At 45.3% G+C, this 26,173-nt stretch overlaps 2 protein-coding genes across 2 annotated transcripts; one reads left to right on the top strand and one right to left on the bottom strand.

The window, feature by feature from the left end:
• Positions 1–667: 667 nt before the first annotated feature.
• LOC111589966 (uncharacterized) lies at positions 668–25,618 on the bottom strand. Its single transcript, XM_023300888.1, has 7 exons — positions 25,211–25,618; positions 23,791–23,898; positions 5,929–5,992; positions 5,659–5,717; positions 1,694–1,713; positions 1,308–1,623; positions 668–1,213 (listed from the first exon to the last, which is right to left on the bottom strand). The coding sequence occupies exons 1-7, from the start codon at positions 25,616–25,618 to the stop codon at positions 668–670; spliced, it is 1,521 nt and encodes a 506-aa protein (XP_023156656.1).
• On the top strand, positions 4,033–4,968 carry LOC109941750 (zinc finger BED domain-containing protein RICESLEEPER 2-like). The gene is made up of 2 exons (XM_020542959.1): positions 4,033–4,714; positions 4,804–4,968. The coding sequence occupies exons 1-2, from the start codon at positions 4,055–4,057 to the stop codon at positions 4,861–4,863; spliced, it is 720 nt and encodes a 239-aa protein (XP_020398548.1). The 5' UTR covers positions 4,033–4,054; the 3' UTR covers positions 4,864–4,968.
• Positions 25,619–26,173: the final 555 nt, after the last annotated feature.

Here is a 26,173-nt window from a genome sequence, read left to right as displayed (position 1 = left end):
CCGCAGTCGGTGCGGCGCAGGCGGCGCTGTCCTTCTGTCAGGTCGGTCAATGGAGCGGCAAAGTGACTGCGGTCACTTCGGCTCTGTCGACTGAAGGGCGCGCGTCAGGATAAAGGTGTCAGGCCGCCTTTGCATTAAATGCTCCTGCGATTTGGTCGGTCGGCGCGGCGATTCGGTCAAGGTTGCTTCTTGGCGAAGACAGGGCCTCGGGCGAGCCGGAAATGTATTCGTTGCTGGAGGGGGGCCTCGGGCGAGACGGAGATCCTCCGGGGTCGGCTGCCCTTGCCCGAGGCTAGGCTCGGGTGAGGCGTGATCGAGTCCCTCGAATGGACCGATCCCTGACTTAATCGCACACATCAGGCCTTTGCAGCTTTGTGCTGATGGGGGTTACCAGCTGAGAATTAGGAGCCTTGAGGGTACCCCTAATTATGGTCCCCGACAGCTTTCACAGCCATTGTATATGTCACGGAACCCTTTTTGCCTTATGAAACCAGGGAAAGCATAGAAAGCAGACAGTAGAGATGAATTAAGTAATTTATTTCTAAACTTTCAAAGTGCATTCATGACCAACATACTGACCTTCAACCAGTAAAACATGTATCAAAGAATTATTGTTTAACTAAAAACAAATCTAAAAATAGCATATTGAGCTAAAAACTAGACAATTCTATATATTAAAGCATCTGCCAAGAATCTCATTCTGACGCCTTTCATAATATTGTTGTTGTTTGTAGTTCATGGTGCTCAAATCCAAACCAAGAATTCTCTCCTCTTCCATTTGTCTTTGGAACTCAAACTTTTCTTTCTCTAATTTGATCCTTTCCTCCTGGAGAGCAAAGGCTTTGTTGCACCTCACTTCTTTCTTCAACTCTTTATCGTGATCAGCTTCTTTCTTCTTTTCCATTAAATAGTCCACTGCTTCTATGGTCGAACGTTGTCGTAGCTTCTGTTTCTCTTTCTTCTTACCCTCAGGTTTTGCTGCTTGTTCACCATCCTGATTTATAACAGCAATAGGGCCATCTGGAGCGGCAAATGGTGTAGGAGAAGTAGCCAATGTCTTCTGTTTCTTACAACTTGTCTTCTTTGCATTGCCAATTTCTTTGCGCCTATCCATCCACTTGGGCTTGTCCTTCAGAATCTTCCAGCAATGCAAGTATGAGAACTTCCTCTCCTTCGGGTCTTCGGCCTTGAACATTGCACAAGCATTTGCAATCTGCTCAAATGAAACCAAAATAAACAGTAACATGTTGTGCTCACAAAATATTATACTAGACTAATAATCATTTACCATACACTTGAACTACAACCTTGTCATCAACTGACCAACCACTATGGTTTCGAGCCTCAATCCTGGACAGACAACCACAAAAAACATTGACATCATGTTGTATAACGGACCAACGATTCATCAAAGATCCTTCAGAACGATTCGACTCGAACGTCTTGTTATCATTGAAATACTCATGTATCCTTGTCCAAAGTGTTCCATGACTTTGATCAACTCCTTGAATAGGATCCATGCCCACATTCAGCCAAGCGGACACAAGCAAAATATCCTCCTCGTCTCTAAAATTTTTGCTTCTACCCTGAGTACTCTTGGCTGTTGCACGTCCATGATGGCTTCTTGCATCAATAGGAGGTGTGGGATCTTGAGATTAGGGCTGGAAAAATAGCTCGCGGCTCGCGAGCCAACTCGAGCTCGCCACGGCTCGGCTCGGCTCGTAGTGGCTCGCGAGCTCAGACCGAGCCGAGCCGAGCCTGTTCTGCAGGCTCGCTGTACCATCGAGCCGAGCCGAGCTAGCTCGCCGGGCTCGCGAGCGGCTCGCGAGCTGAGGCAGGGGCAGATTCACGCAGTCGCTCGTAACTGGGCCTGACCGTCAGACCGTGAGTCCGTGAGACCATGACCACCGAGTCACTCGCCCATCGCCCTAAGCCCCTAACCCGACGAGGCGACGACAGCACCGCAGCTAGGCCGCTAGGGTTTGGAGCCGCCACACCGGCGCACGGCGCACCGCAGTCCGCAGCCGCCGGAGGCCCGCCGTGCCGCACTCCCTCCCGTCTTGCGGCCAGTCGCCCTCGCCCCTCGGGCCTCGGCCGTCGGCCCCTCACCCGCTCGCCGAGTCACCGTCCGTCGTAGCCGAGTGCCCGAGTCGCTGTCGTCGCCGAGGTCCAGCGCCCAGCGCCTAGCTCCAGCCATCGGCGCCCGGCCGCCCGCCCTCCTCCGCCGAGACGCCGACTCCGAGTCTCCGACTGCTAAGCACCGTACCCCAGCGCCCAGCAGCCAGCACGCTAGCAGGTATGCGCTTGCGCTCTTTGTTGATGCGTCCTGGACTCCTGGAGTCCTGGTATTGTTTGCACTTTGCAGCCAGCACGCTAGCAGGCTAGCAGCCAGCAGTGACGAGCCTGCGGAACATTTGAAATAAAATGCAAACTGCATCACGATTCTTATGTTTGATAGTTTCTCATATTTAAATTAGTAGAGCCCAGCACGCTCTGTGTTGAACACTTGAACCAAACTCTATCACGATTTGTTATTCACTTTCTTGTATTGTTTGCAGATTGCTAAGTGATGGAATCCTTAACAGTCCATTCAACTGCGCAAGGGAAAGGGAGGAGTGAAAGAGATGAGACTGATTCAGAGAGTAACTCCTTCGACAAGAATGATGAAATGTCTGAGGATGAGATGACGGTGCTAGGTGGGAAAGATGCCGATGTTGTTAGAGTTGATGAATCTGATGGTAGTGGAGATGTGAATAGAGTCAAGAAAAGGCATAAAGGGGTGAATAAACCAGTTAAGGTTGAGGGTGGCAGCAAAGGCAAATCCAAGGTTTGGGAGGTTTTTGATAAGGTGAATGTGCCAAACCCGGCTGATAAGGAGAATCCATTACTAAAGGCAAAGTGCAAATATTGTAAAAAGCTTTATAGTTATGCACAAGGGTCAACAACAACGACATTGTCGAGGCATATGAAGAACTGTGACAAGTATCAAAAGCATATCGAACAGAAGCTTGATCAGTCTCTATTGAACTTTGCTCCTTCAATGACAGGTGAATCTGGATCTGGTCTCCCTACTATCTCATCACCTAAAGATTATAATCATGAGCAAGTAAAAAAACTGATTGCCAAAATGATCATAGTTCATGAATACCCATTTAGAATGGTTGAGCACACATGGTTTAATATTCTCATGAAGTATATGAATCCGTTGTATGAATTTGTTGGTAGGAAGACTATAAGAGTTGAATGTTTAAAGATTTATGAGTCTGAAAAGGAATCATTAGCAAAGGTCCTTAAAGGTGTGGATTTCATTTCCTTAACCACTGATTTGTGGACATCTAATCAAACCTTGTCCTATATGTGTTTGGTTGCACATTACATTGATAAAGATTGGAAAATGCAATATCGTGTGCTGAATTTTTTTGAGTTAGACCCTCCACACAAAGGATATGTGATAGGACAGGCTGCTTATGAATGTGTTACTGCATGGAAAATAGAAGATAAGATTGTTTCCTTCACTCTAGATAATGCTGCAAACAATGATAGTGCTATACGGGGTTTGAGGGCTAGATTTGCAGCTAGACAGGGGAATGCTTTCATTGCAAAATACTTTCATGTCCGTTGTTGTGCACACATAATCAATTTGGTTGTCAATGATGGAATAACTGCATTAGCTTCTTTGATAGAAAACTTAAGGTTAACAGTCAAGTACCTTAAGAAGTCTCCATCTCGCATGCATAAGTTTGTAGAGATATGTAGATCTCTTGCATTGCAAATTGGAGAAGGGATGAGACTTGATGTGTCAACTAGGTGGGGTTCAACATACAAGATGTTGCGCACAAGTATAGCTTACAAAGAAGCTATTAAGACATATGCTGATTCAGATTTGAACTATAAGTGGGAACCTACAACTGAAGAATGGGATTTGTTTGTTGCAATTGAGCCAATTCTAGCCTCTCTAGCTAAAGTAACCACTGCATTGTCAGCTTCTTCTTACCCCACTGCAAACCTATTCTATCCTCACATTGTGGATGTCAAAATTGCATTGAGATCAGCTATGGGTTCTACTAATTTAAATATGAGAAAAATGGGTAATGCAATGATGGAGAAATTCAATAAGTATTGGGAAGAAAAGAACAATGTTATGGTCATTGCTACTATCCTAGATCCAAGGTATAAGATGAGATATATTGAGTGGTGCTTTGGTAAGATTTTTGATACATACCAAGTTGGTATTGAGATAGAAGAAGTTAGAGGTGAATTAGAAAAGTTGTTTGAAGACTATGAGATGCAACATAGAGAGAGAAAAGCTGCTCAAAGCAAGCCTAGTGCATCTTCATCCTTGACCACAGATAGATCATGCAGTTTGCCTTCTGCTTCATGTGAGTTTCAGTCATACTTATCATCTACTGAAGCGAACCCATCAAAGAGTGAGTTGCTCATCTATTTGGATGAAACAAATGTGAGTTTAGCTGACAAGGAGTTTGATTTGCTTAACTGGTGGAAGGTTAACTCACATAGATTTCCAGTGGTGTCGAGGATGGCAAAGAAGTTCTTAACTGTTCCAGCTACATCTGTTTCTTCTGAGTCTACTTTTAGCGCTAGTGGTCGAACTCTAGATGACTATCGTAGCTCTCTAAGCCCTTCTACGGTGGAGGCATTGATATGCTCCTCTAGTTGGATTCGAGGTGCACATGATGGGAGTTTTACATATGTGGTATGTATTGGTACTATGCTATTCTTGTATTGTTTTATTATAGTATGTTTCTTTAAACCACTCAATCAAATTACTCTATTTATTTTTAGGAGCAAGAGGACGATGTTGAAAACATTTCATTTCCAAAAAGTTTGGTGGAGAGCAACTAGATTATCCTTTTGTAAGTTTGTATTATGCTTAGCTAGTTGAGTGGTTTTTTCTTTAAAAGTGTCCATTCAATACTTATTTTAAGTTTACTTTGCATTTGGATCTAACTTGTTATATTTTTTTTCTATTGTGATATCTATATGGCTGCACCTGAACCTGAAGTCCTGAATGGCCTGGACCTGCACGCCTGGACAGCATGGAATCATGGATGAACAATTGAACATGAACTGTTATTTGTATTTATTTATGTTCTATTTCTGGTGGACAGCAACAGCATGGATGAACTATTCTGTAATCTACTTTTTAGTTTTTGGATGAAGAACTATGCAAATGCAACTATGCAAGTATCTGTTCTGTTTAGACTTTAGACAATATATGCTATCATGTTGGCATGCTGGCATGCTGCTTATTCTGGACTTGAGAGTATCTGTTCTGGACAATATATGCTATCATATTGTTTTATCATGGAGATGGAGACTTGAGAGTTTGAGACTTCTTATTCTGTATTGTTGGATGCATCATACATACATATTTCATTAGTTGGATGAATAACTGCAAGTATCAAGTGCAACTGCTGAATTATTAATGTTATATTTCCTATAAATAGTATTCTGGACTGCATTACTATTCTGGCTCGCGAGCCGCTCGAGCTGGCTCGCGAGCCTATAACGAGCCGAGCCGAGCCTCTGTTCCCAGCTCGTTTGATGAACGAGCCGAGCCGAGCCGAGCTCGGCCTCTCACCGAGCCACGCCGAGCCGAGCCGAGCCGAGCTCGGCTCGGCTCGTTTCCAGCCCTACTTGAGATTCCTCAACAACATTCACTAGTAGATCAGTGTAATATCCAGAGTCCAAAACACCTGTGACAAACAAAAAATATAACGAACATAACAATTCTATCGAAATGGGTTCATTCTAGAAGGACATCAGAAAAAACTAAAAATATAAAGTCATGACATATTTGGATGTGTCAACCTGTTGAATGATTATCTGGAACTAAAATCAAACACAATCATTACTTTTGGTTGGTATGCACTATTCCGGATACATGAAAAGATAATGAAAACTCACTTCTCATCTTACAGACAACAACACTCTGAGGAGGACAGTTAGCAGTAAGATACAAACCATCAATCTAAAAATCGTATTGGTTTATGAACAATATAATCCAGTCGGGTATGAACAATACCATTGAGCCCAACAATACAAACCCAAAATTATGTCTGATGTGAAAAATAACAGTCATTCAAATAATACCAACACCTAATTGATTCGGGTATGAACAACCAGTGTTGCAATAGACCATATTTGCAGTCAGATATGTACATTAGAGACCAAAAATTGTAAACTGCACGCACAACTTCAATTGAGATTCATTATTTTCAATCTATACATTCAAACAATGAACATACAGTGTACAAATTGATTACTTGAACGGACTTACTAGTGTAGGGTTGCAATCCATCAAATTGAGAACAATTTTCCATCGATCCGACCACACAGTCCTCTATCTCCTCGATTCGGCGTCCTGGCTCCAAATCCGCCCGTCGTGGTGGCATCTGGGAAACGGGAGCAGAGCGGCCTGAAGAATGGGTGAGCAATCAGCGACCTGCAGAGGGTTTAGGGCACAGCCGTCGTTGGGGTCTCCACTGCGCACGCGCGCGGATGCGGGAGGCCGGGAGCAGAGCAGCGTGCGACGGCGGCAATGCAACAACAGAGGAAATTGCAGGAGGTAGGAGAGAGCGCGGGAGCGGAAATCTCAGCAGCGGCGGAAGGGCGCGAAGATAAATGGCGAGTCCCACAGCCTAGTCAAAGATGCCGAGCGATGGATACTCGATAACGAGCGAGATAAAAGTGCGACGATTATAGCGAGTCTGTTGGAACAAGTTTCGCCGAGTTTTTCTCTTTTTTTTTTGCCCAGTACGCTGTTTTGCCTAGGCTGTTGGAGATGCTCTTAGACGTTTACTTTAGCCCTCCATCAGACCAAATATAGATAGATAAAACATTGTTTTGTAATATAAACTGAGTAATAAATTTTGAAATGTTTAAGATAAAAGTAAAGATAGAAAAGCTGATGATCTTAACCCGACACCGTATGGTTCCGAATTTTGCAGAAAGGTGAACAAGAAAAGAATTTTGTATCCTCTTTCTCGATAACGACAAGGTTGCGAATATTTTAATATAAAATCTTCATGATCATGGGACGAAAGCGACATGTGACACTAATTGCTGCACTCAAGTCTCTGCAAACCCTTGCTTTCCTGTACTTCAAGTGGAAAAGGGGCCTGCATAACAAAGGTTCGACAGAATCACAGAGATTGTGCTGGACTTCCACCGGAATTAATTCATTTTGGCAGAAAAATACAGGAAATTTCCAATGATCCAGAGGGGGCCTAAGTTTGGGGACAAGGAACTCTCGAAAGAGAATGTCGAGCTCATACAAAGAAGCAGCAAATTTCATGGACTCAAAATCAAACTACCCCTACATCACATCGAAGTTAAACAGTAGGTCAATGATTTTTAGAATTCTGATAAAAAAATAATCATCTACACTATCCAGACAGAGGAGAAAGTAAGATACAAAAGCCTTAAAATCTCAGAATCCTTTTCATAGTAGATAATCCAGATTCCTAGAATCGGTAGCCATCCAAACGGTAAATCGATTATAAATGGCGTCGTTGTGAACACTCTAGTCAAAGCCAAAAGATAAAGTAGAGGACGATGCAAAAACTCACAATTACGACATATATAGTAGAGAGACACTAAAACGGTTCTCTAAGCATAAGAGACAATTAAAAGACTATTATAAATGAAGTGTCTATAAATATAATCTATTAATAAATACAAAAGTAAATGTATTTTTATAATACATATCGATAAAACAGACCACAAATTCGTACAGTGAGAAGTGAGGTGTTTATTGCTACTTGGGTTACGAGCCAGAGATGTCTCTTCACGGAGAGACGACTCCATAATTTTTTATAAATACCTCATTTAAACACCTCAAAGCCTCTACAATAAACACCTTTGTTATATAGGCCGTTTGTATTTATTAGCTAGAAAGTGATCATGTGAGCACGCGACCGGCGCCGGCCAACGGTGGGCCTAGAGGAGATCGATGCCAGGACAGTGAGGTAATACCGTCTGAATGGTCCCTCTAGTGGATAAAGCCAAACAAAGCACATGGAGAGGCATCGAGGCAACAATGTGGCCAATCAGTGATCATGTCATATTCGTTACAGTACACTTGGTTGGTTCTAGCTGAGATGAATGTTAGCCATATCGTGTGCTTGATTTTTTTTCCTGGAAAGAGATATCCTGTGTTTGATTGGAAATCTTTTGTGATGATTTGGCAGGTTAGATTTAGCTCATTGCAGAAAGACTCTTCGTGCCATCTAAGGCCTTGTTCGTTTGTGTCGGATTGCACCCGGAATCGTTCTACCTAATCAAAGTTTATATAAATTAGAGAAGCAATCCGGTTCGGAATCATTCTGACCCACCAATCCGGTAGAAACGAATAAGGCCTAAAGGTTAGAACGGTAATGAGCTAGCTCCAATCTTGTAAGGCTGACACCTGAGACCGTGTTCAACAGTTTACTTACGTGGTTATCCAAAACACTGTTTTATACTGTAGACCACACTTTCACATAATGGAGTTCGAATATGGAGGCGATGCTGGGTAAGCTGCTAAATATAGTCTTTCAAAACTCCCTTGATCACAACTCTGAATTTGCTAAGGAAAAGCTACGATGTGACAGCCTGAATGGCTGAAGTGCCTATCGCGCGATGCCTCGCTCCCATCAATTAGTGGCGCCAGCGTAACTATATATGTTGCAACCTTTTCTCTTATACATCTCTCTTTGTTAGAAAAAGTTTAATAATACAATCGGCACGTGCAATGTGGTAGATATTATTTTTTGTAAAGGCTTTCCGGCAGATGCAAAAACGTGATGAATGGTTGCAAGAGGCCATGAATCCCTTTGTGGCTTGGGGAAAGCAGATAGTGGCACTTGGAAAAATAAGTACGTTAGTAACCTTCGACCATGTAAACAATACCAGAACAGAATATCACATTTGACATAGTTGATATGGAATACCCATACAGCACAATCATCGACAGAGGAACTCTGATGCTTTCAAAGCCATTCTACACCAATATATCTGTGCATGAAAATACCATCAACCCAAGGCCCAATTTTAGTTCACAGTAGTCAGGAAGCTATAAGAAAAAGCTAAAGGAGCCAATAGGGGAACCATGGACCTTTGTCACACATGTGAAAAAACTGAGTTGTGTTGTGCTGGTCCTACTTGCCTGCCCGAGGTGCCACCCAAACACAAACATATGCATTGGTTTATGCCAGACTCGACCGACACTACATCGGATCGTGCCATGTTTAGGCCATGACAAAAAGTGTGCCTTGGATCGGGCTATGCTTTGGATTGCATGTACATCAATAGTCATGGCCCTACAAAACTTTGAAGGTATAGTATTGTAGTTTGCAAAAAAACTATATAACCTATAAAATTTCTAGAATTATGTGTTTTCTGTATTTTTGAACCAATTCCTGTGAAATTCATATACCATTCCTCTTAATTTCCTGCGTTCCAAAGTAGCCCTTAAGGATTTAATGGCGTTGTGTGCTTTTGGTTATAAGTGACGGTCTTAGAGCGTCTTCAAAGGACTATCTATTTTTAACTCTCTACTAGTACAGTACCCGTGCGTTGCGACGACACACAAATTATTCGATAAAATGTTACATATTCAGTAAAGACAACATGGACCTAAGCAACCAACTTCACTACTGTCAGAAGAATGTGGATACAACAACTATAGTGCTCTAAAGAAGATTTAGTTCAAACGACATCATACCCCGTATTCGCATATTTTAAGAGTTGTTATAATATCATAGTTGTCTCGGAAGGCCACAAAAATGATGTCCAAAAAATTCCAGCTTCCTTCTTCAACTCCACGTTCACTTCCTTTCCGCCACACTGGATTCAATAAAACACCTTCAGCACAAGCACACAAAACAAATTTAACCTAAGCCTTTGTTTTAGTAGTTGTTTACCGGTGCAACAAAAAACAAGCCATCATGTTTGGTGACTTGTGCACAACAAACATCCATTTCTTCCTCACATCCATACATTCAACAAAATGATTGTCTGGTCACAAGATGTCAATGAAAATCTCAACCGACTCATCAGGCAAAAGAGGAGCCTGCAAAACTGTCGAAAACTTTAGATAATTCTATGGCACAAAGCTTGAGTGTGTAGTGGGAAAAACCCAAATATATTGTTTAAAATGTCAGACCAATGTTGTTTTCCATTACACTTTGTTCTCAGCACAACTTTAGGTCATTTTGCGATAATATTGGTTCATCCATCAAAAAACATGGTTCCATTTATTGGTCCTAAGCAAGTTTTTGGTTTGTACAAGTGCTTATAAGAATCAAAATATAATCTGAGTAAAATGTCTAGAAAGGCCTGTCATCAAAATGAGCACCATTTCAGCAAGCATTGAAGTATATTTACAATGCCTTATACTGTTGACCGTAAATGTTTTGTATTGTGAGTACATGCAACAGAATTCTGATTTTTTTCTATCTTCTGTGCAGTTTTTCAAATTAATAAGACTGGGATATGTTGGGCACCAAATTGAGGTGCGGACAGTCCGGCCCTGAGGCCGGACGGTCCGCAGTCCGGACGGTCCACGCCTGTGGGCCGGACGGTCCGCGCATGAGCAGAACAGATTAGGGTTCCGAGTTTTTCGCTGCGTTTGTTGGCGAAAATCGCGGGATTTGCTCGGAGTTTTGGTGGTAAAGGGTCCAGCCCTCCTCCTCTATAAATAGAGAGGTCTACGGCTGATTTGTAATCATCATCAATCGAATCAATACAACTTCTATTCGCATTTATTTCCAGTACAATTAGGAGTAGTTCTAGTCTAGTTCTAGTTTAGCTTCTCGATCCCCAAATTCTTCGCCTCTCTTCGACTCTACGTCGATTAGAGGAGTCTAGGTCGACCGGCCCGAGCCTAGACAACCCCTAGGATCTCTCCTCCCCGATGGGGTCCCTCCCGGGAGTGAGATCCAGGCGCCGCCGGCGATCTTCCGCCACCCCTGCACACGCGCGGACCGTCCGGCCCTAGGGTGCGGACCATCCGGCCGTCAGGCAGGAGACCCTAGCCCCTGCGCCAGGCCGCAGACCGTCCGGCCCCAGGCCGCGGACCGTCCGCCCCTAACCAGAGAGCACTGCCACGCCTCGCACCAGACCGCGGACCGTCCGGCCCCTGCGCGCGGACCGTCTGCCCCTGTGCAGAGGGCACCACCACGGTTCTTGTTGAGTGTTTGGCGCTCCAAAAAGGCGTCAACATACTTTTTGGCGACTCCGCTGGGGACAACATATTTAGACCTATCAAATCGGTCCTCAATGGCCGGTTCAAGGGATAGTTCTGAAGTCTCTCCAAGCAACATCATAGAGCCGACTTGGGAAACCTTGCCGGCTGACGAACAGCTCCAGTTCGAGGAGCACAAGGAGCAGATGATCCAGGAGGCAAAAGCAAGGTTCTTGGCCAACTTCAAAGTGGACAGGAACAACAAGGTCGTCCAACATCGGGCGACGGATCCAGCTTCACTGCGACACACGCCAGATATCCCCAATGTAAGTAATACAAACGAGCTGCAATCTCTTAAGAATTATGTAGATGAACAGCGTGAACAAATGCAAAATATTATAGGGGGTATGCAGAACGACTATAGGAGATTAGCGCGTGCATTTGACAAATCTAGCATTGCAAATTTTCCATCACACGAAGTAGAATTAGGGGGTAACACGCGTAATACATCGGCTATAGGTTGTCACGACCAGTCACGACCCCTTTACGGGATGTCGATGGACACGTACCCTGAGCAACCGCAAATCGGCACTAAATCAGCCGATCTGCACATGTCCGGACCGTCCGACCGTGAGCGCGGATCGTCCGGGGCAGCCACGGCCGGGCCCATTTTTAATGAGTTACCTAGACATGCACCCGAGCCACCACATACGTCACAGAACCCAAACTACCCTATCGGACGGTCCGCATACAACGACGGACGGTCTGCATATAACCACGGACGGTCCGGGTACATATCCGGACAGTCCGCGCATGAGTCTTTTGAGGAGGATTATTACCTGAATCCTCACCCGTCCCAGCAACACTTCCCATCACATAATGCAATGCACCAGCCCATTAATTCAAGATCCAGAGCCCAGGAAAGCTTTCCGGCCCCACCTAGAAGGCCGGAAAGAAACGATCAAACCTATGAGCCATATAGGGCAAATGGAAATGCACCACGTAGCTCAAACCAATGGGGGGAAAGACAATATGCTAACATCCAGCCAACCCCACCTATGTTTGACCAGAGAGCCGGTGGTCTCGCCCCGGCTGCCATTGATATAGTGAGGGAAGAAATAGCCGGGGCGTTCCAAGATAAGCTCGGAGTAAGCATGGTCCCCGGGGGGCAATCATATCAGAAACCTTATGACAGCCGATTTGATCACCACCCATACCCACAGGGAACCAGGATACCCGAATTCGCGAAATTTTCGGGTGATCAAGGAAAGAACACGCGCGAACACATAGGCCAATTTTTAGCACAATTAGGAGAATTGGCCGACACAGAGGCATTTCGCGTACGTTTATTTTCATTATCTCTAACAGGAACCGCGTTTGCATGGTATGCCACTTTACCTCCTAATTCCATTTCATCATGGGGGGATCTAGAACAAAAATTTCATGATCATTTTTTCTCTGGTGACTATGAGTTGGATTTGGTAGATTTAGTGTCATTGTGACAGGCAAAAGATGAATCGGTTAATGATTACATCCGGAGATTTCGAGATACAAGAAACCGATGCTTCCAAATTCATTTAGCAGAAAAACAGCTAGTAGGATTAGCCTTTAATGGTCTACGATATTATTTAAAATAAAGATTAGAAGGCATCCAATTTTTTACACTAGCACAGTTACACCAGAGAGCTTTGGCTTGTGAAAGCCGGAGCAAAGAAACTGCTAAAACAATTCGTCACAACGTACATATAGTAGAATGCGACCAAAGTAGCTCAGATGATGAATCAGCAAAAGTGTATGCTGCTGAAATGGTTTGGCCAAAGCAGGCCAAATCTTCGGCTTGTTCCTCCTTACAGCCGGTTCAAAAGAAACGGCAAGAGGAGGTTAAGTTTACGTTTAATGTTGGTAAGTGTGATAAAATATTTGACGAATTACTAAAAAATGGTAATATTAAAATAAATCACACTGCTCCATCCACCGACGAGCTAAAACGTCGTGCGTACTGCAAGTGGCACAACTCATTTTCTCATGCCACTAATGATTGTAATGTGTTTCGGTGATAGATTTAATCGGCCATTAACGAAGAACGATTGAAATTTCAGGAAATGCAGGTGGATACAGAGCCCTTTCCGATGAACATGATCGACTTTGAGGGCAAGAAAGTCCTGGTTCGGCCAAACACAGCCGATGAAGGCAAAGGCAAAGAAACAATCATCGGTGATGCTAAAAAGGCCGATGGGGATTATAAAGTTTCTTGCAGGAAAGTGGTGGCCGAGAAGACTCCCGATGGAGGGGAGACTCTGAAGGTGACCATCACAGCCTCTAGCACTGGGGGGCAAGCGCAGACAGGGAGACAGTTGTGGGAACCCATGCTGCGCATCGTGGACAGTCCGCCATCCAGACGCGGATGGTCCGACGCTTCTCCGGACGGTCTGAAGAACTCCAGCGGACGGTCCGACCGTGCTCAGGACTCGCAGCGGCCACGTACCTTCAAACCACGACGACCAGAGATAGGTACATGGAAAACAAATACATTTAGAGCAGCTGGTCGGCTGGTCAAGCCTGGCCCGACTTTTCGATCAATTGTTGTCTAAATACGTGAAAAAGAAGGCCGGCCCCAGTGACCGGCCAGCAAAGCGACCCCGCTCACCCATTCATGAGCAACGTCAGGTCAGGCCGATTGGACCACCCCACCAATCGGAAGAAATGAAAGGTCATACTGTACAATTGAGACCTAACATACCGACATGGACACCTCCACCCCCTTATCTGTCTATGCCATATCCATACACATACTTACCTCCACCATATGTCCCAAATCAAATGTGGGGCATGCCACCATATCCATTTGGGATGCCACAGTACCCCGCCTGGGGGCACCCCAAACATCTGTTTTTGACAGGTTGGCGCCGCCAGTACAAGACCGATTGAGCGATGCTGAATCCGGTCACCAGGCATAGGCCCAACAAGATTGCCGGACTACTCGGCCTCCAAGGCCGACCAATCCGGCAGGGGGGCATATGCCTGCAGCAACTCAAAGAACAACGAAAAAGGACATCATCAAAATAGGCACTGCAGATGTTGTCATACAGGAAGACAATAAAGGGCCGATGATTTTTGGCGAATCGGCCAACACAACCAAAAAGGATACGGCTACCATCAAAACAACCGATCCAAAATACTCCATGCCTCGATGGTGCTCAGCGGGATTGACACGGTCCCAAAAGCGGAAATCACAGCGCCTAAGAGCAAAGGAGAGCCAGGAGAAGGAGGCGGAAAAGATATTCAATGACACACATCCACAGTACCCGCCACCACAAAAGAAATGGAGACCAAAGGCCGTTGAGGAAAAACAAACGGCCACACTTGTGCAGCACCCTGCAGGTATGGCAGATAGCTCGACCAGCAAGGCTGGACAATCTGCACCAGGCGTGGACCGTCCGGCCCTTGTGCGCGGACCGTCCGCCGTTTGCCAGGAAGCCTCCGACGACATGCCGACATCAATGGAAGAGGATGACCTGCTGGGAGAAGACCTGGTCGACTACGAGCCTTCTCCAGAACACCCAGGTATGGATGTAAATGTTATTACATTTTCTGCTGATTGTACTATTATCGGCGACGATGAACCTGTTGTTGCCCAGTTTGATTTTGGTCCTAAAGAAGCCGCCTTTACTAAACCAAAGGAATCGGTAAATCATTTAAAGCCGCTCTTCGTGCGCAGTCACATTGATGGGATACCGATTGCTAAGATGTTGGTAGATGGAGGGGCGGCTGTAAATCTAATGCCTTATTCATTGTACAGAAAATTAGGTAAACAAGATGACGAACTTGTCAAGACCAACATGACCCTCAGCGGTGTTGGAACTGATAGTTCGATCAAAGCCAGGGGAGTCACGTCCGTTGAATTAACCATCGGGACTAAGACCCTTGCTGCTGCATTCTTCGTCGCTGATGTAGAAGGAAATTACAGTTTAATCCTAGGCAGAGATTGGATTCACGCCAATCAATGTATACCTTCTACATTACATCAAATGTTAATACAATGGGTAGGCGATGACATAGAACAAGTACATGCTGATGTATCGGCCTGCATCGCTGTGGCCGATGCCCCTGTACTCTGGACTTATGAGACTGCTACATGTCTCACAGGAGTAGATTTTTCTGATTATCAATTCATAAGTATAGATAAGAAAGGTTTCATTCCTGTAATGCTAGAGCCGATGGAGAATCGGCTAAATCCTAAATAAAGTTTAAATGATGAATACACACAAAGTTCATGAGTCTTTGATCACGGACAGTTCGGCTTCCAAGGCCGGATGGTCTGGTCTTTCACAAAAAGGTTCGGACTTTAAGACCGAACATGTATCACAGCAAAAAACAGTATTACAGATGATCCGGTCCCCGAGACCAGAAATTCCACCGTCACACAAAGATCATCTAATTCCTCTGTGGGGAACATGATAGAGGAATTCAGAGATCTTGATAAACTAGGACAGGGGTTTACATCGGCCGATCCTTTGGAGGAGATTGACATAGGAGATGGTAAAACTCCAAGGCCGACTTTTGTAAACAAAACCCTGGAGACCGGTCCTAGAGATGAGATGATCGGTCTATTGAAGGAATATTCAGATTGCTTTGCTTGGAATTACACTGAGATGCCTGGATTAAGCCGAGAGATCGTAGAGCATCGGCTGCCTATTAAATCTGGTTTCAGACCTTTCAAGCAGAGAGCTAGAACATTTCGTCCAGATCTTCTCCCACGCATCAAGGACGAAATCCACCGGCTGCTAGAAGCTGATTTTATCAGACCTTGCAGATACGCAGAGTGGGTCTCCAATATTGTGCCAGTGGAGAAGAAGGAGTCAGGTAAGCTTAGAGTATGCATTGATTTTCGCAATTTAAATAGAGCAACTCCTAAAGATGAATATCCCATGCCCATAGCCGACACATTAATCAATAATGCATCAGGAAATAGAATTATTAGCTTCCTTGATGGTAATGCCGGATATAATCAGATTTTCATGGCCGAAGAAGATGCGTCTAAAACGGCCTTTATATGTCCAGGCTTCATTGGTTTATTTGAATGGGTTGTCATGACATTTGGTCTAAAAAATGCTGGTGCTACTTATCAGAGGGCTATGAATTTGATCTTCCATGAATTGTTAGGAAACACTGTGGAAGTTTACATTGATGATATTGTAGTCAAATCGGCTGAGTTTAGTTCTCATATAGCTGATTTGCGCAAAGCCTTTGATAAAATGCGTCGGTATGGTTTGAAAATGAACCCACGTAAATGTGCTTTTGGAGTGTCGGCTGGTAAGTTTTTAGGATTTGTCATCCATGAACATGATATAGAGATAGACCCTGACCGAATCAAGTCTATTCGGAATGTGGGACCTCCGACCTGTAAGGTCGAGGTACAGAAGTTTCTCGGCAAGGTGAATTATTTACGAAGGTTTATTTCTAACCTAGCCGGGAAGATTGATGCGTTCACCCCTATTCTTCGGCTTAAGAATGATGCCGAATTTGCTTGGGGGGCAGAACAACAAGAAGCATTTGATCTCATCAAAAAATACTTATCTTCGGCTCCCGTATTAAAAGCACCACGAGCAGAAATACCATTCCGATTATACATTGCAGCTAAAGATAAGGTCATTGGGGTTGTTCTGACACAAGAAACTGAGGGGAAGGAGCATGTGGTGACATATCTAAGCCGAAGGTTGGTGGATGCTGAAACAAGGTACACTTTTATTGAGAAGTTATGCTTATGCTTGTTTTATGCATGCACCAAATGTAGATGTTATTTACTGTCTAGTCATTGCACTGTTTTTGGTCAAGCCGATGTGATCAAATACATGTTGCATAACCCAATTATGAGTGGTAGAATTGGTAAGTGGGCTTATGCACTCATAGAATATGACTTGGCCTATGAACCATTGAAATCTATGAAAGGCCAAGTCGTAGCGGATTTCATTGTAGAACATCGGATTAATGACATTCATAAACTAGACATGTCATACCTCACTATTACTCCTTGGACTTTATATTTTGATGGATCAGTTTGCAATGAAGGGCAAGGAATTGGCATCGTACTTGTTTCACCAAGTAATGTCTCCTTCGACTTCTCTAGCCGATTGAAAACTTATTGCACTAATAATCAAGCCGAATATGAGGCCCTCCTATTCGGCTTGGAACTTTTAAATGGTATGGGAGTAAAACATGTGAAGGTATTTGGTGATTCTCAGCTGGTTGTCCAACAAGTGTTAGAAGAATATCAATGTCTTGATGGTACTCTAAATAGTTACCTTGAAAAATGTTGGGGTATAATTCATTCTTTTGACGAATTCAGTATTCGACATGTCTCTAGAGTTGAGAATTATAGAGCTAACAATTTGGCACAAGACGCATCAGGTTATCGGATAAAGCGAGGGAAATTTCACAACACTGAAAATCTGATAACCGGTGCAGGGCCAATTCCCCAGGTCGCGGACCATCCGCGTCGAGACGCCGGACCGTCCGGGGTTACTAGAAATGTTCTCTTAATTGATTCGGCTGATAATGAAGCCGATGCAAGTTATTGGAGGACACCTATACTTAATTATTTACGAAATCCCAATATCAGGACAGATAAGAACATTCGGCGAACAGCTTTCAAGTATGTCTTGATGAGTGATGAACTCTACCGCCGAACAGTCAACGACGTCCTGCTTAAGTGCTTGGGCCCAGATGATGCTATATTGGCCATGGCCGAAGTACATGAAGGAATTTGTGGTACCCACCAATCGGCTCCAAAGATGAAATGGCTGTTGCGAAGGTCTGGTTTTTATTGGCCTAACATGATAGCTAATTGTTTCAAGTACTACAAGGGTTGCCAGGTGTGTCAAAAATTCGGCGACCTACAGTTGGTCCCTGCAGCCGAATTGCATCCTATCATCAAGCCTTGGCCTTTCAGAGGATGGGGATTAGACTTTATTGGAGAAATTCATCCTTCATCATCAAAAGGGCATCGATTCGTGTTAGTTGCCACTGACTACTTTACCAAATGGACTGAAGCCGTTGCTCTGAAGAACATGACACACAAGGAGGTAATTGAGTTCATAACTGAGCATATTATTCATAGATTCGACATTCCCCAGACCTTGACTACAGATCAAGGGAATTCTTTTATGTCAAAGGAGGTACGTGAATTTGCTGAATTATATAGAATTAAGTTGCTTAATTCATCTCCATACTATGCTCAGGCCAATGGACAGGCCGAGTCTAGTAATAGGACATTGATCAACTTGATAAAAAAGAAGATATCTGATAATCCTAAGCATTGGCATAAGATTTTGTCCGAAGCTTTATGGGCTCATAGAATATCTAAACATAGTGCTACTAAAGTGTCTCCTTTTGAGCTTGTCTATGGGCAGGAACCAGTGTTGCCTGTGGAAATAAGTTTGAATGCTGTCAGGTTCGCCAGAAAAAATGATCTAACCGTCATGGATTATTATAATTCAATGATGGATAATATTGATGAGTTGACCGACAAGAGGGTGATAGCTTTGGGAGCAATAGAAAAGGACAAGATCAAAGTAGCCAGGGACTACAACAAGAAGGTCAAAGCAAAGTCATTTCAAGTAGGGGACCTGGTGTGGAAGACCATCCTGCCTCTAAGGAGTAAAGACCGAAAGTTTGGTAAATGGTCGCCAAGCTGGGAGGGTCCATATAAAGTAAAACAGGTAATGTCTGGTAACGCCTATTTATTGCAAACATTACAAGGCAAAGATTTACCCAAAGCCTTGAATGGGCGTTTCCTTAAGCAGTACCATCATAGTATGTGGCAAGATGCCTAAGAGAACCGATGTAATCACATCGAGTTATTTGCTTTTGGTTTGCTCAGCTCCACCAAAAGGCAGGGGGCATATGTTGGGCACCAAATTGAGGTGCGGACAGTCCGACCCTGAGGCCGGACGGTCCGCGCCTGTGGGCCGGACGGTCCGCGCACGCGCAGAACAGATTAGGGTTCCGAGTTTTTCGCTGCGTTTGTTGGCGAAAATCGCGGGATTTGCTCGGTGTTTTGGTGGTAAAGGGTCCAGCCCCCCTCCTCTATAAATAGAGAGGTCTACGGCCAATTTGTAATCATCATCAATCGAATCAATACAACTTCTATTCGCATTTATTTCCAGTACAATTAGGAGTAGTTCTAGTCTAGTTCTAGTTTAGCTCCTCGATCCCCAAATTCTTCGCCTCTCTTCGACTCTACGTCGTTAGAGGAGTCTAGGTCGGCCGGCCCGAGCCTAGACAACTCCTAGGATCTCTCCTCCCCGACGGGGTCCCTCCCGAGAGCGAGATCCAGGCGCCGCCGGCGATCTTCCGCCGCCCCTGCGCACGCGCGGACCGTTCGGCCCCAGGGTGCGGACCGTCCGGCCGTCAGGCAGGAGACCCTAGCCCCTGCGCCAGGCCGCAGACCGTCCGGCCCCAGGCCTCGTACCGTCCGCCCCTGACCAGAGAGCACCGCCGCGCCTCGCACCAGGCCGCGGACCGTCCGGCCCCTGCACGCGGACCGTCTGCTCCTGTGCAGAGGGCACCACCACGGTTCTTGTTGAGTGTTTGGCGCTCCAAAAAGGCGTCAACAGGATAGAAGAATCTTGGGTAGATGTACAGTGATCAGATGAGTTGGTTCTATATCTTTTAGATTCCCACACAAATCCACATATGAAGAGTTCTACATATTAGAATTCTAGGATATAGCAAATGAAACCCTCGACTCATACAACAAGAACTAATAGAGTGGTAGTATATATTATAGGTTATGCCATACAAAGTGGATCACATATAAGCTAGTTAAAAATGATTGTTTCACAGGTACAAAAAGCAACTATAAAGGGAACTAAAAGACTTCTAAGCCCAACCCATATAATGTCATTAGATGTGTGTCATATGTAAGGAAACAATAGAACTACATATTCATGGGACATGAAGAGACTTCATGTACATTTTGCCATACATTTCACCCTTGTCTATGCAAACAATAAGCAGGAGATGTTTTTTGCGCAAAACATACTATATGAGGTAAATCTATCTATCAACCATGTCAGTGAAAGGGTAATTTCAATATTTCTATTTGTATAAATATTCAAAAACATGAGAAATGTGAGTCATGGGATGTGGCCGAAGTTGACGACGAAGGCACCAGGCATGGGCTGGACGCGGATCCAGTCGCCACGGTAGGACACTTAAAAAAGTGAAGGTATTATAGTAACATATAAAGACGACAAATTGAAGGAATTTATGAAAAAAGGGCTGGCAATCAAAGCTTAGAGTTTCTAGCCACTATAAGTCAGTAACTGCGGAGAAAAGTTCAAAGTAAGAAACAAAATGTTAGTAGTTCTTGGGAAATCTACATAAGCACAACTGCAATCAACACAGTTTTGAAAATGATTGTTTTTTTGAACTATCTATCCCGCTGTGTAAATGACATTTATCACTTATCTGAACAACATGTCTGGGGTGAAAGAATAAATAGGGGATATTCAACAACAAAAATTACAGATCACCAACTATAGGTTTCATCTCAAACTAAAATTTACCCTCCTGTCGTGTCATCTCACGATCTTATTCCCCTTACCCTTACCCTTACTTCCTCCTTCCTGCACAACCTCCTTCCCCTTGCCACTCATGCACCATTGCCCTTGCTAGGAGAAATTACAGCTGCAACTTCAACATTACCCTAAGGTGGTTTTGGCTTTGGCGATGGCTAGCATTGGTGCAGACACCAATCCTTCAGCATCAGTGGCTTGCTTATGCATATGTGCCACAGGTGACGCCTCAGCCAAAGTAGTTGATCTTAGCGTTTGCACCATAAGTAATGCCTCATCATTGTCAGCAACATCAGATGGATGTTACATGTATGGTAATATTCAAAATGGGCTAAAAACAAACGATTTATGTTGCCCTTCCACACACTATACATGAACGTGCATCACTGCCCTAGCTCCAGCAAATCCGAATCAACGAAGGATCATAATTTCCGCACAAAAACTGTGCACAAGTAAAATTCGCGTCAAACAGGAGCGACCATCCACGGATCCGCCCCTCACGTACTTGCTCACCCGACGATGAGGCGGCGATCACCATGCCAGAGATCCAAGAGGCGAGGAGCACAATTGCAAGCAAGCATCACCCACCCCCGGTAGCCATATGTGTGACCACCGCGTCGGAGATCCAAGTAATTAGGGGGCGACCACCGTGCTGGAGATCAAAATGGTGGCGAGCGTAATCACAAGCAAGCATCGCCCCCATCTGTCACACCCGGTTTTGGAAGGTAAACCGAATGCGAACCATGTACGTGCCAGGATCATAACTCACGTACACAACGATTACATAATTGGACATCATCACATAATGCTCGAATTAAATAACGGAATGGTACTTAATTACATCAAGATGTCTGAGACATCCACAGAGTCTAATACATATCCATAGTGTTTAACATTAACATCAAAGTGCGGAGTAACGAAATGTAGAAGATAAGCCTACACAGGCAGCTGACTGGGGGTTTGCCACTAAAGTAAACTAGAACTCGTCGTAGTCCTGGAACTCCTCAAAGTTCTCCATGTTGCCACTTCACCTCCTGAGCACTGAGTACAATGGGGACAACCTGGGGTGGGGTGGTTTGTAAAACAAGGGTGAGTACACATCAACATACTCAGCAAATGTCTCGTTTGGCTAAAGTGGACTAGCTGTATGTAGAGTTAAGGTTAAGCAGTTAGGTTTCTCTAGTTTGATAAACATAGTACACCTCCCCAGAGGAAGGGTGACTAACAAAACCAAATCAAAGAACCTCTGCAACCAGCCTCGGCAGAGCAAGTACCGTGCCCGAACCCCATTGACGGCCCTACGGCGAAGCCAACTACTCCTCTGGTTCCTCTAATTAATCAGCTAAGGGCGTCCCATTCCACCCTCATGGTTGCACTGTTATCTCGGGTTGTCACTCCCCAAATAGGTACTTATGGAGAGGTACTCAGGAAACAACCTGAGCCCCCTAAAGTAATCACAAGAACCTCATCGGGATAACATCATTGTATCATAAAAGATCACATCATGTTCATTGATCAAGTTAAAGCAATAGCATAAGCTAACCATGATTAACCCAAAAAGGTAAACAAGGGTAAGGTAAATACAGACTAGTCAATCCTTAAGTTTCAATAATGTAATGCGGGACAATGAATTATAAAGTAAAGTAGGACATGATAGGTCTGAGGACACTTGCCTTCACCAGGTTGTTGCTTAGAGGGATCTTCGGCAACACACTCAAGAACCACGAGCTGCCTGCTGTCTAAATAAAGTGAGCATACATTCAATACATTTGAAAGGTAAAAAATGAACATCACATCAAACATGTACAAACATTGGCACACAACTCAAAAAGGTATAGTATTAAGTACAGGGGAATGAGATCAAGTTACAAAATGGACTAATCCTAATTGGGGATTAATTACTCTCTAAGTGTTGGAACATATCTAAAAAAGGTAAGTAGTGATTAAACAAAGAAAAGATAAAATTATAAGATGAACTACTCTCATTTAGGAATTTGATTATCCTTTAAGTGTTATCCATAATTACATACCTAATTCTATTTATGTCATTAAGACCTAAAGGTTAAACCAAAAATGAATTCATGAAATGCATGTCACTAATCTCACAAGATTAAATAAAATTTAACTCATAGGGTTTCATTTTATTTATTTTATTAAATAAACAAACTAACATAAACATTAATCCTATATTCTAAGTGTAAAATTAAGGTATACATATTACAATCCTCATATTTTATTTGAACAGAGAATAATCTTGTGAACATTTTGCAATTTGAACCACTAAATTTGGAGTTCATATAAAAAAGATATGAAATAAACAAGTTTTGAAGTTTGAAATATGAAATTAGGGCTAAATATGTAATTAAATAAAAGTACAGGGGGCTAATCTAAAGAAACCAGGGACCTATGCGCTAAAACAGAGGACGTCGGGTTGATTTCCTAAAACCAGGGGCTCTTAAGCAAAACTCACACGCGAAGGGGTACAGGGTAATCTCAGCCATCAGATCAGAGATCAGCGGCCCAGATTAGATCGCGTGGGCTCGGGCGCGCGGGCGTGACTGACAAGCGGGGCCAGGGCTTTAGTGGGTCAGGGCGGGTTGACCAGCCGGGCCTAGAGGTAGAGACGCAAGGGAGGGGGAGAAGAGAGAGACGGTTGGATCCAGATCGGAGGGCTAGGATTATATCCGCTTGGGTTAGCTCTAAACTGTCCGATCTCGGACGAACGGTCAGGGTCTAACGTTCAGGGGCGGACTTGGGCGCGGTGGTGCCGCTCGGTCCCACGGTGAGAGTTCACCGGAGACGAGAAGGCTAGCCACGGCGGGGCTCCCGGGGCTTGGGGACTGGCTTGGGCGCAATCAGGGCGATCTGGCGGGCTCAGACATGGGCTTCACGCTAGCGCGGGAGCACCAGGGGGCGCTGCACACTGCGAGGCGGGCTAACGGCGGCGCGGGGCAACTCCGGCGAACAATTGTGCGCTAAACATGGCAACAATGGCCAAATTAAGGGCACAGACAGGTTGCTCACCTCGAGCAGAAGCGCTGGCGTCGCGAAGCAACGACGGAGGCACAAGGGCTCGATGGGGCGACGGTGGTAGAGCTCCGACTGCGCGAAGATTGCTCCGGTGAGCACGGACTGGATGCAGCATGGGGAAAAGGGCACACCGAAGGGTGTCTCGAGCAGCTAACAGTAAGGCAGAGCTCACCGTGGCACTGGACGAGGCACGTGCGCGACGGCGGCCACAGAACAGGCAGTGGTCGACGGCGGGCGGTGGCGGAGCTCCCTGCATGCGTGGGCAGAGCGAGAGAGAGGGCGAGAAGGTGGGGCAGAGGGTGCAAATGAGAGAGGAGAGGTGGGCGAGCAGGGTGCGAGGTTCAAAAGGGGCGTGGGGGCGCGGACGTGGCCGGAGAACGCGCGGTCGTGGGCGCGTCCACTGCGGGAAGATCGTGGGCGGGAGGTTGAGGACGAGCTGACAGGTGGGGACGGTGGGACAAAGAGAGAGTGGGCGCGAGGGGAAAAAGAACGGCGCCGACAGCTCTGGCCCACGGGGTAGCGAGAGAGAGGGGGAGAGAGGGCGCGTTGGCGAGATAGACTGACAGGCGGGGTCCGCCTGTCAGCGCGGGCGGGCGCGCGCGCAAGCTGGGCTGACTTGGGCTAACTAGGCCAACTTGGCTTTTTTCTATTTCCAGGGAATTTCTATTTGCTTTTCTATTTATTTTCTCTAGGGTTTTCAATTCAAATTCAAATCAAGTTTCAAATTCAAACCAAATCAAATATATGCAACAATTCAAAGAATATTTAGACTCAATATGATGCAACATTCCATGACTCATAGGTTTTGGGAAAAATAAAGTAAATAATCCTTCACTAATACCACTAACTCTAATTAAAAAGAAAAAGAGAGGGAGAAAACTAGAGAGAGAGTGAAGCTAGAGTGAGATAGAGAAGAGTAACACCTGAATTTAGATGATCATAAGAAAGAAATTTTATACACCCAAATTCAGGGTGTTACACCAGCCATATGTGCGACCACCGCGTCGGAGATCCAAGCGGCGACGTTGGCGTGTGCACGGGCGTTATGGCTGGTGTCGAGCGGGAAGCCACAAATAGTCCTCCAGTACAACACATTGGGCACCACGCCACCTCCATCGAGGCCCCACTACACGGACCCTTGTGCGTCGGTGGATGGTATCTTAGAGGATAGTGCTATCCCCTGTCACGTCAACCAGGGGCCCTCACGATACAGCGTAGATAAGGAGGTATGGGAAGGAGAAGACTACGGGAAGGGGAAGAGGACGGGGGCATATAAATTCGGCCATCGCTGACTCGTCGCTGGGCACCATTGTCGCGGAGCAGTAGGAACTTAACCATCAGGACACACAAAGTGCAGGCACCTCCGCCTCAGATTCACTGCCTTGCCTGCTCTTGCCACGACGCGAACGCTTACCACCAGCTTGGGGTTTTCCATATTGGGCACCACCGACGTGCCCCGGTAGGCGTCACCACCAGCCCTGCTATGCCACAATCCGCAACACGGCGCCGACGGCAAGACGAGGCGAGGACCGATCGGTGCATGCGCTTCATGGGTCACGGGGATTGCAGGCTTGGGTGAGGATGGCGGGGATTGTGGGATGCGGGCACGCCTTCCATGACCGAGCGAGGCGCGGGGCTGAGGATTGCACGCGGATGGAGGGGATTGCGGGCTCTGGGGTGAGGATGGCAGTGATGGCGAGATGCGGGTGCGCCTTCCATTGAGCGAGCGTGGCGCCAGGGTGAGGATTACACGCGGATGGTGGGGCGAGGTTGGTGTCCTCGGCAGGATGCGGGCGTCATTGGCTGTGTGGACGCGAATCATGGAGGCGGGGGCACGACGCAATAGTGTGAACACCCACAATATGACACAACATCACTGCACATGACTTTCGGCGGTCACTCTTATTTTTGGTGGTCACTCTTCTATCAACAACTTTTGACAATATTCAGATGTCTACTTGATTGTGGACCAGTACATAGAGGTAAAAATTTAATTTAGCAGTTCATTCAGATATGAATGTAATTTTGTGCTAACGCTTAGATGCAGGTAACTCTTCTATGGATGGAACACTGGCCGCAGGTTTACAAGGCTTTGTGTGAGATATGGGCTTCGCCAGAGTGGATTGAGAAGTCAAACAGGAATCGACATAGGCAGCGCCATCAGCAGGACGTGGATGATGATGAGGTCGTAGTCAACCATACCTATGGGGTTGATGGACAGATTTGGTTAGCGAAGCGAATGACGAGTATGTACTATTCTATTTTACTCAGAATTGGAATCGATTTAAACACATATATTTGCAGGAGGCTCAAACTGGAGTTGTCCCGAGCCCAATCGATGTTTATAGGCGAGGGCATAGAGCGAAAAACACTAAAA

This window comes from Zea mays, chromosome 8 (assembly GCF_902167145.1).
Source record: "Zea mays cultivar B73 chromosome 8, Zm-B73-REFERENCE-NAM-5.0, whole genome shotgun sequence".
Classification (NCBI taxonomy): domain Eukaryota; kingdom Viridiplantae; phylum Streptophyta; class Magnoliopsida; order Poales; family Poaceae; genus Zea; species Zea mays.
The sequence above is the reverse complement of the archived record's forward strand: the minus strand, read 5'-3'. Positions and strand labels throughout refer to the sequence as shown.

What these genes read in the sequence shown, in the direction of transcription:
- LOC109941750 (XM_020542959.1), top strand. Translation starts at nt 4,055, where the DNA reads ATGGGTTCTACTAATTTAAATATGAGAAAAATGGGTAATGCAATGATG. An exon ending in ATGGGAGTTTTACATATGTG is followed by an intron (nt 4,715 to 4,803) that starts GTATGTATTGGT and finishes ATTTATTTTTAG; the next exon opens with GAGCAAGAGGACGATGTTGA.
- LOC111589966 (XM_023300888.1), bottom strand. Translation starts at nt 25,618, where the DNA reads ATGATTCGCGTCCACACAGCCAATGACGCCCGCATCCTGCCGAGGACA. An exon ending in CGCCAGCGCTTCTGCTCGAG is followed by an intron (nt 5,993 to 23,790) that starts GTGAGCAACCTG and finishes TACGATTTTTAG; the next exon opens with ATTGATGGTTTGTATCTTAC. An exon ending in ATGTTGTTGAGGAATCTCAA is followed by an intron (nt 1,714 to 5,658) that starts GTAGGGCTGGAA and finishes CTACGAGCCGAG; the next exon opens with CCGAGCCGTGGCGAGCTCGA.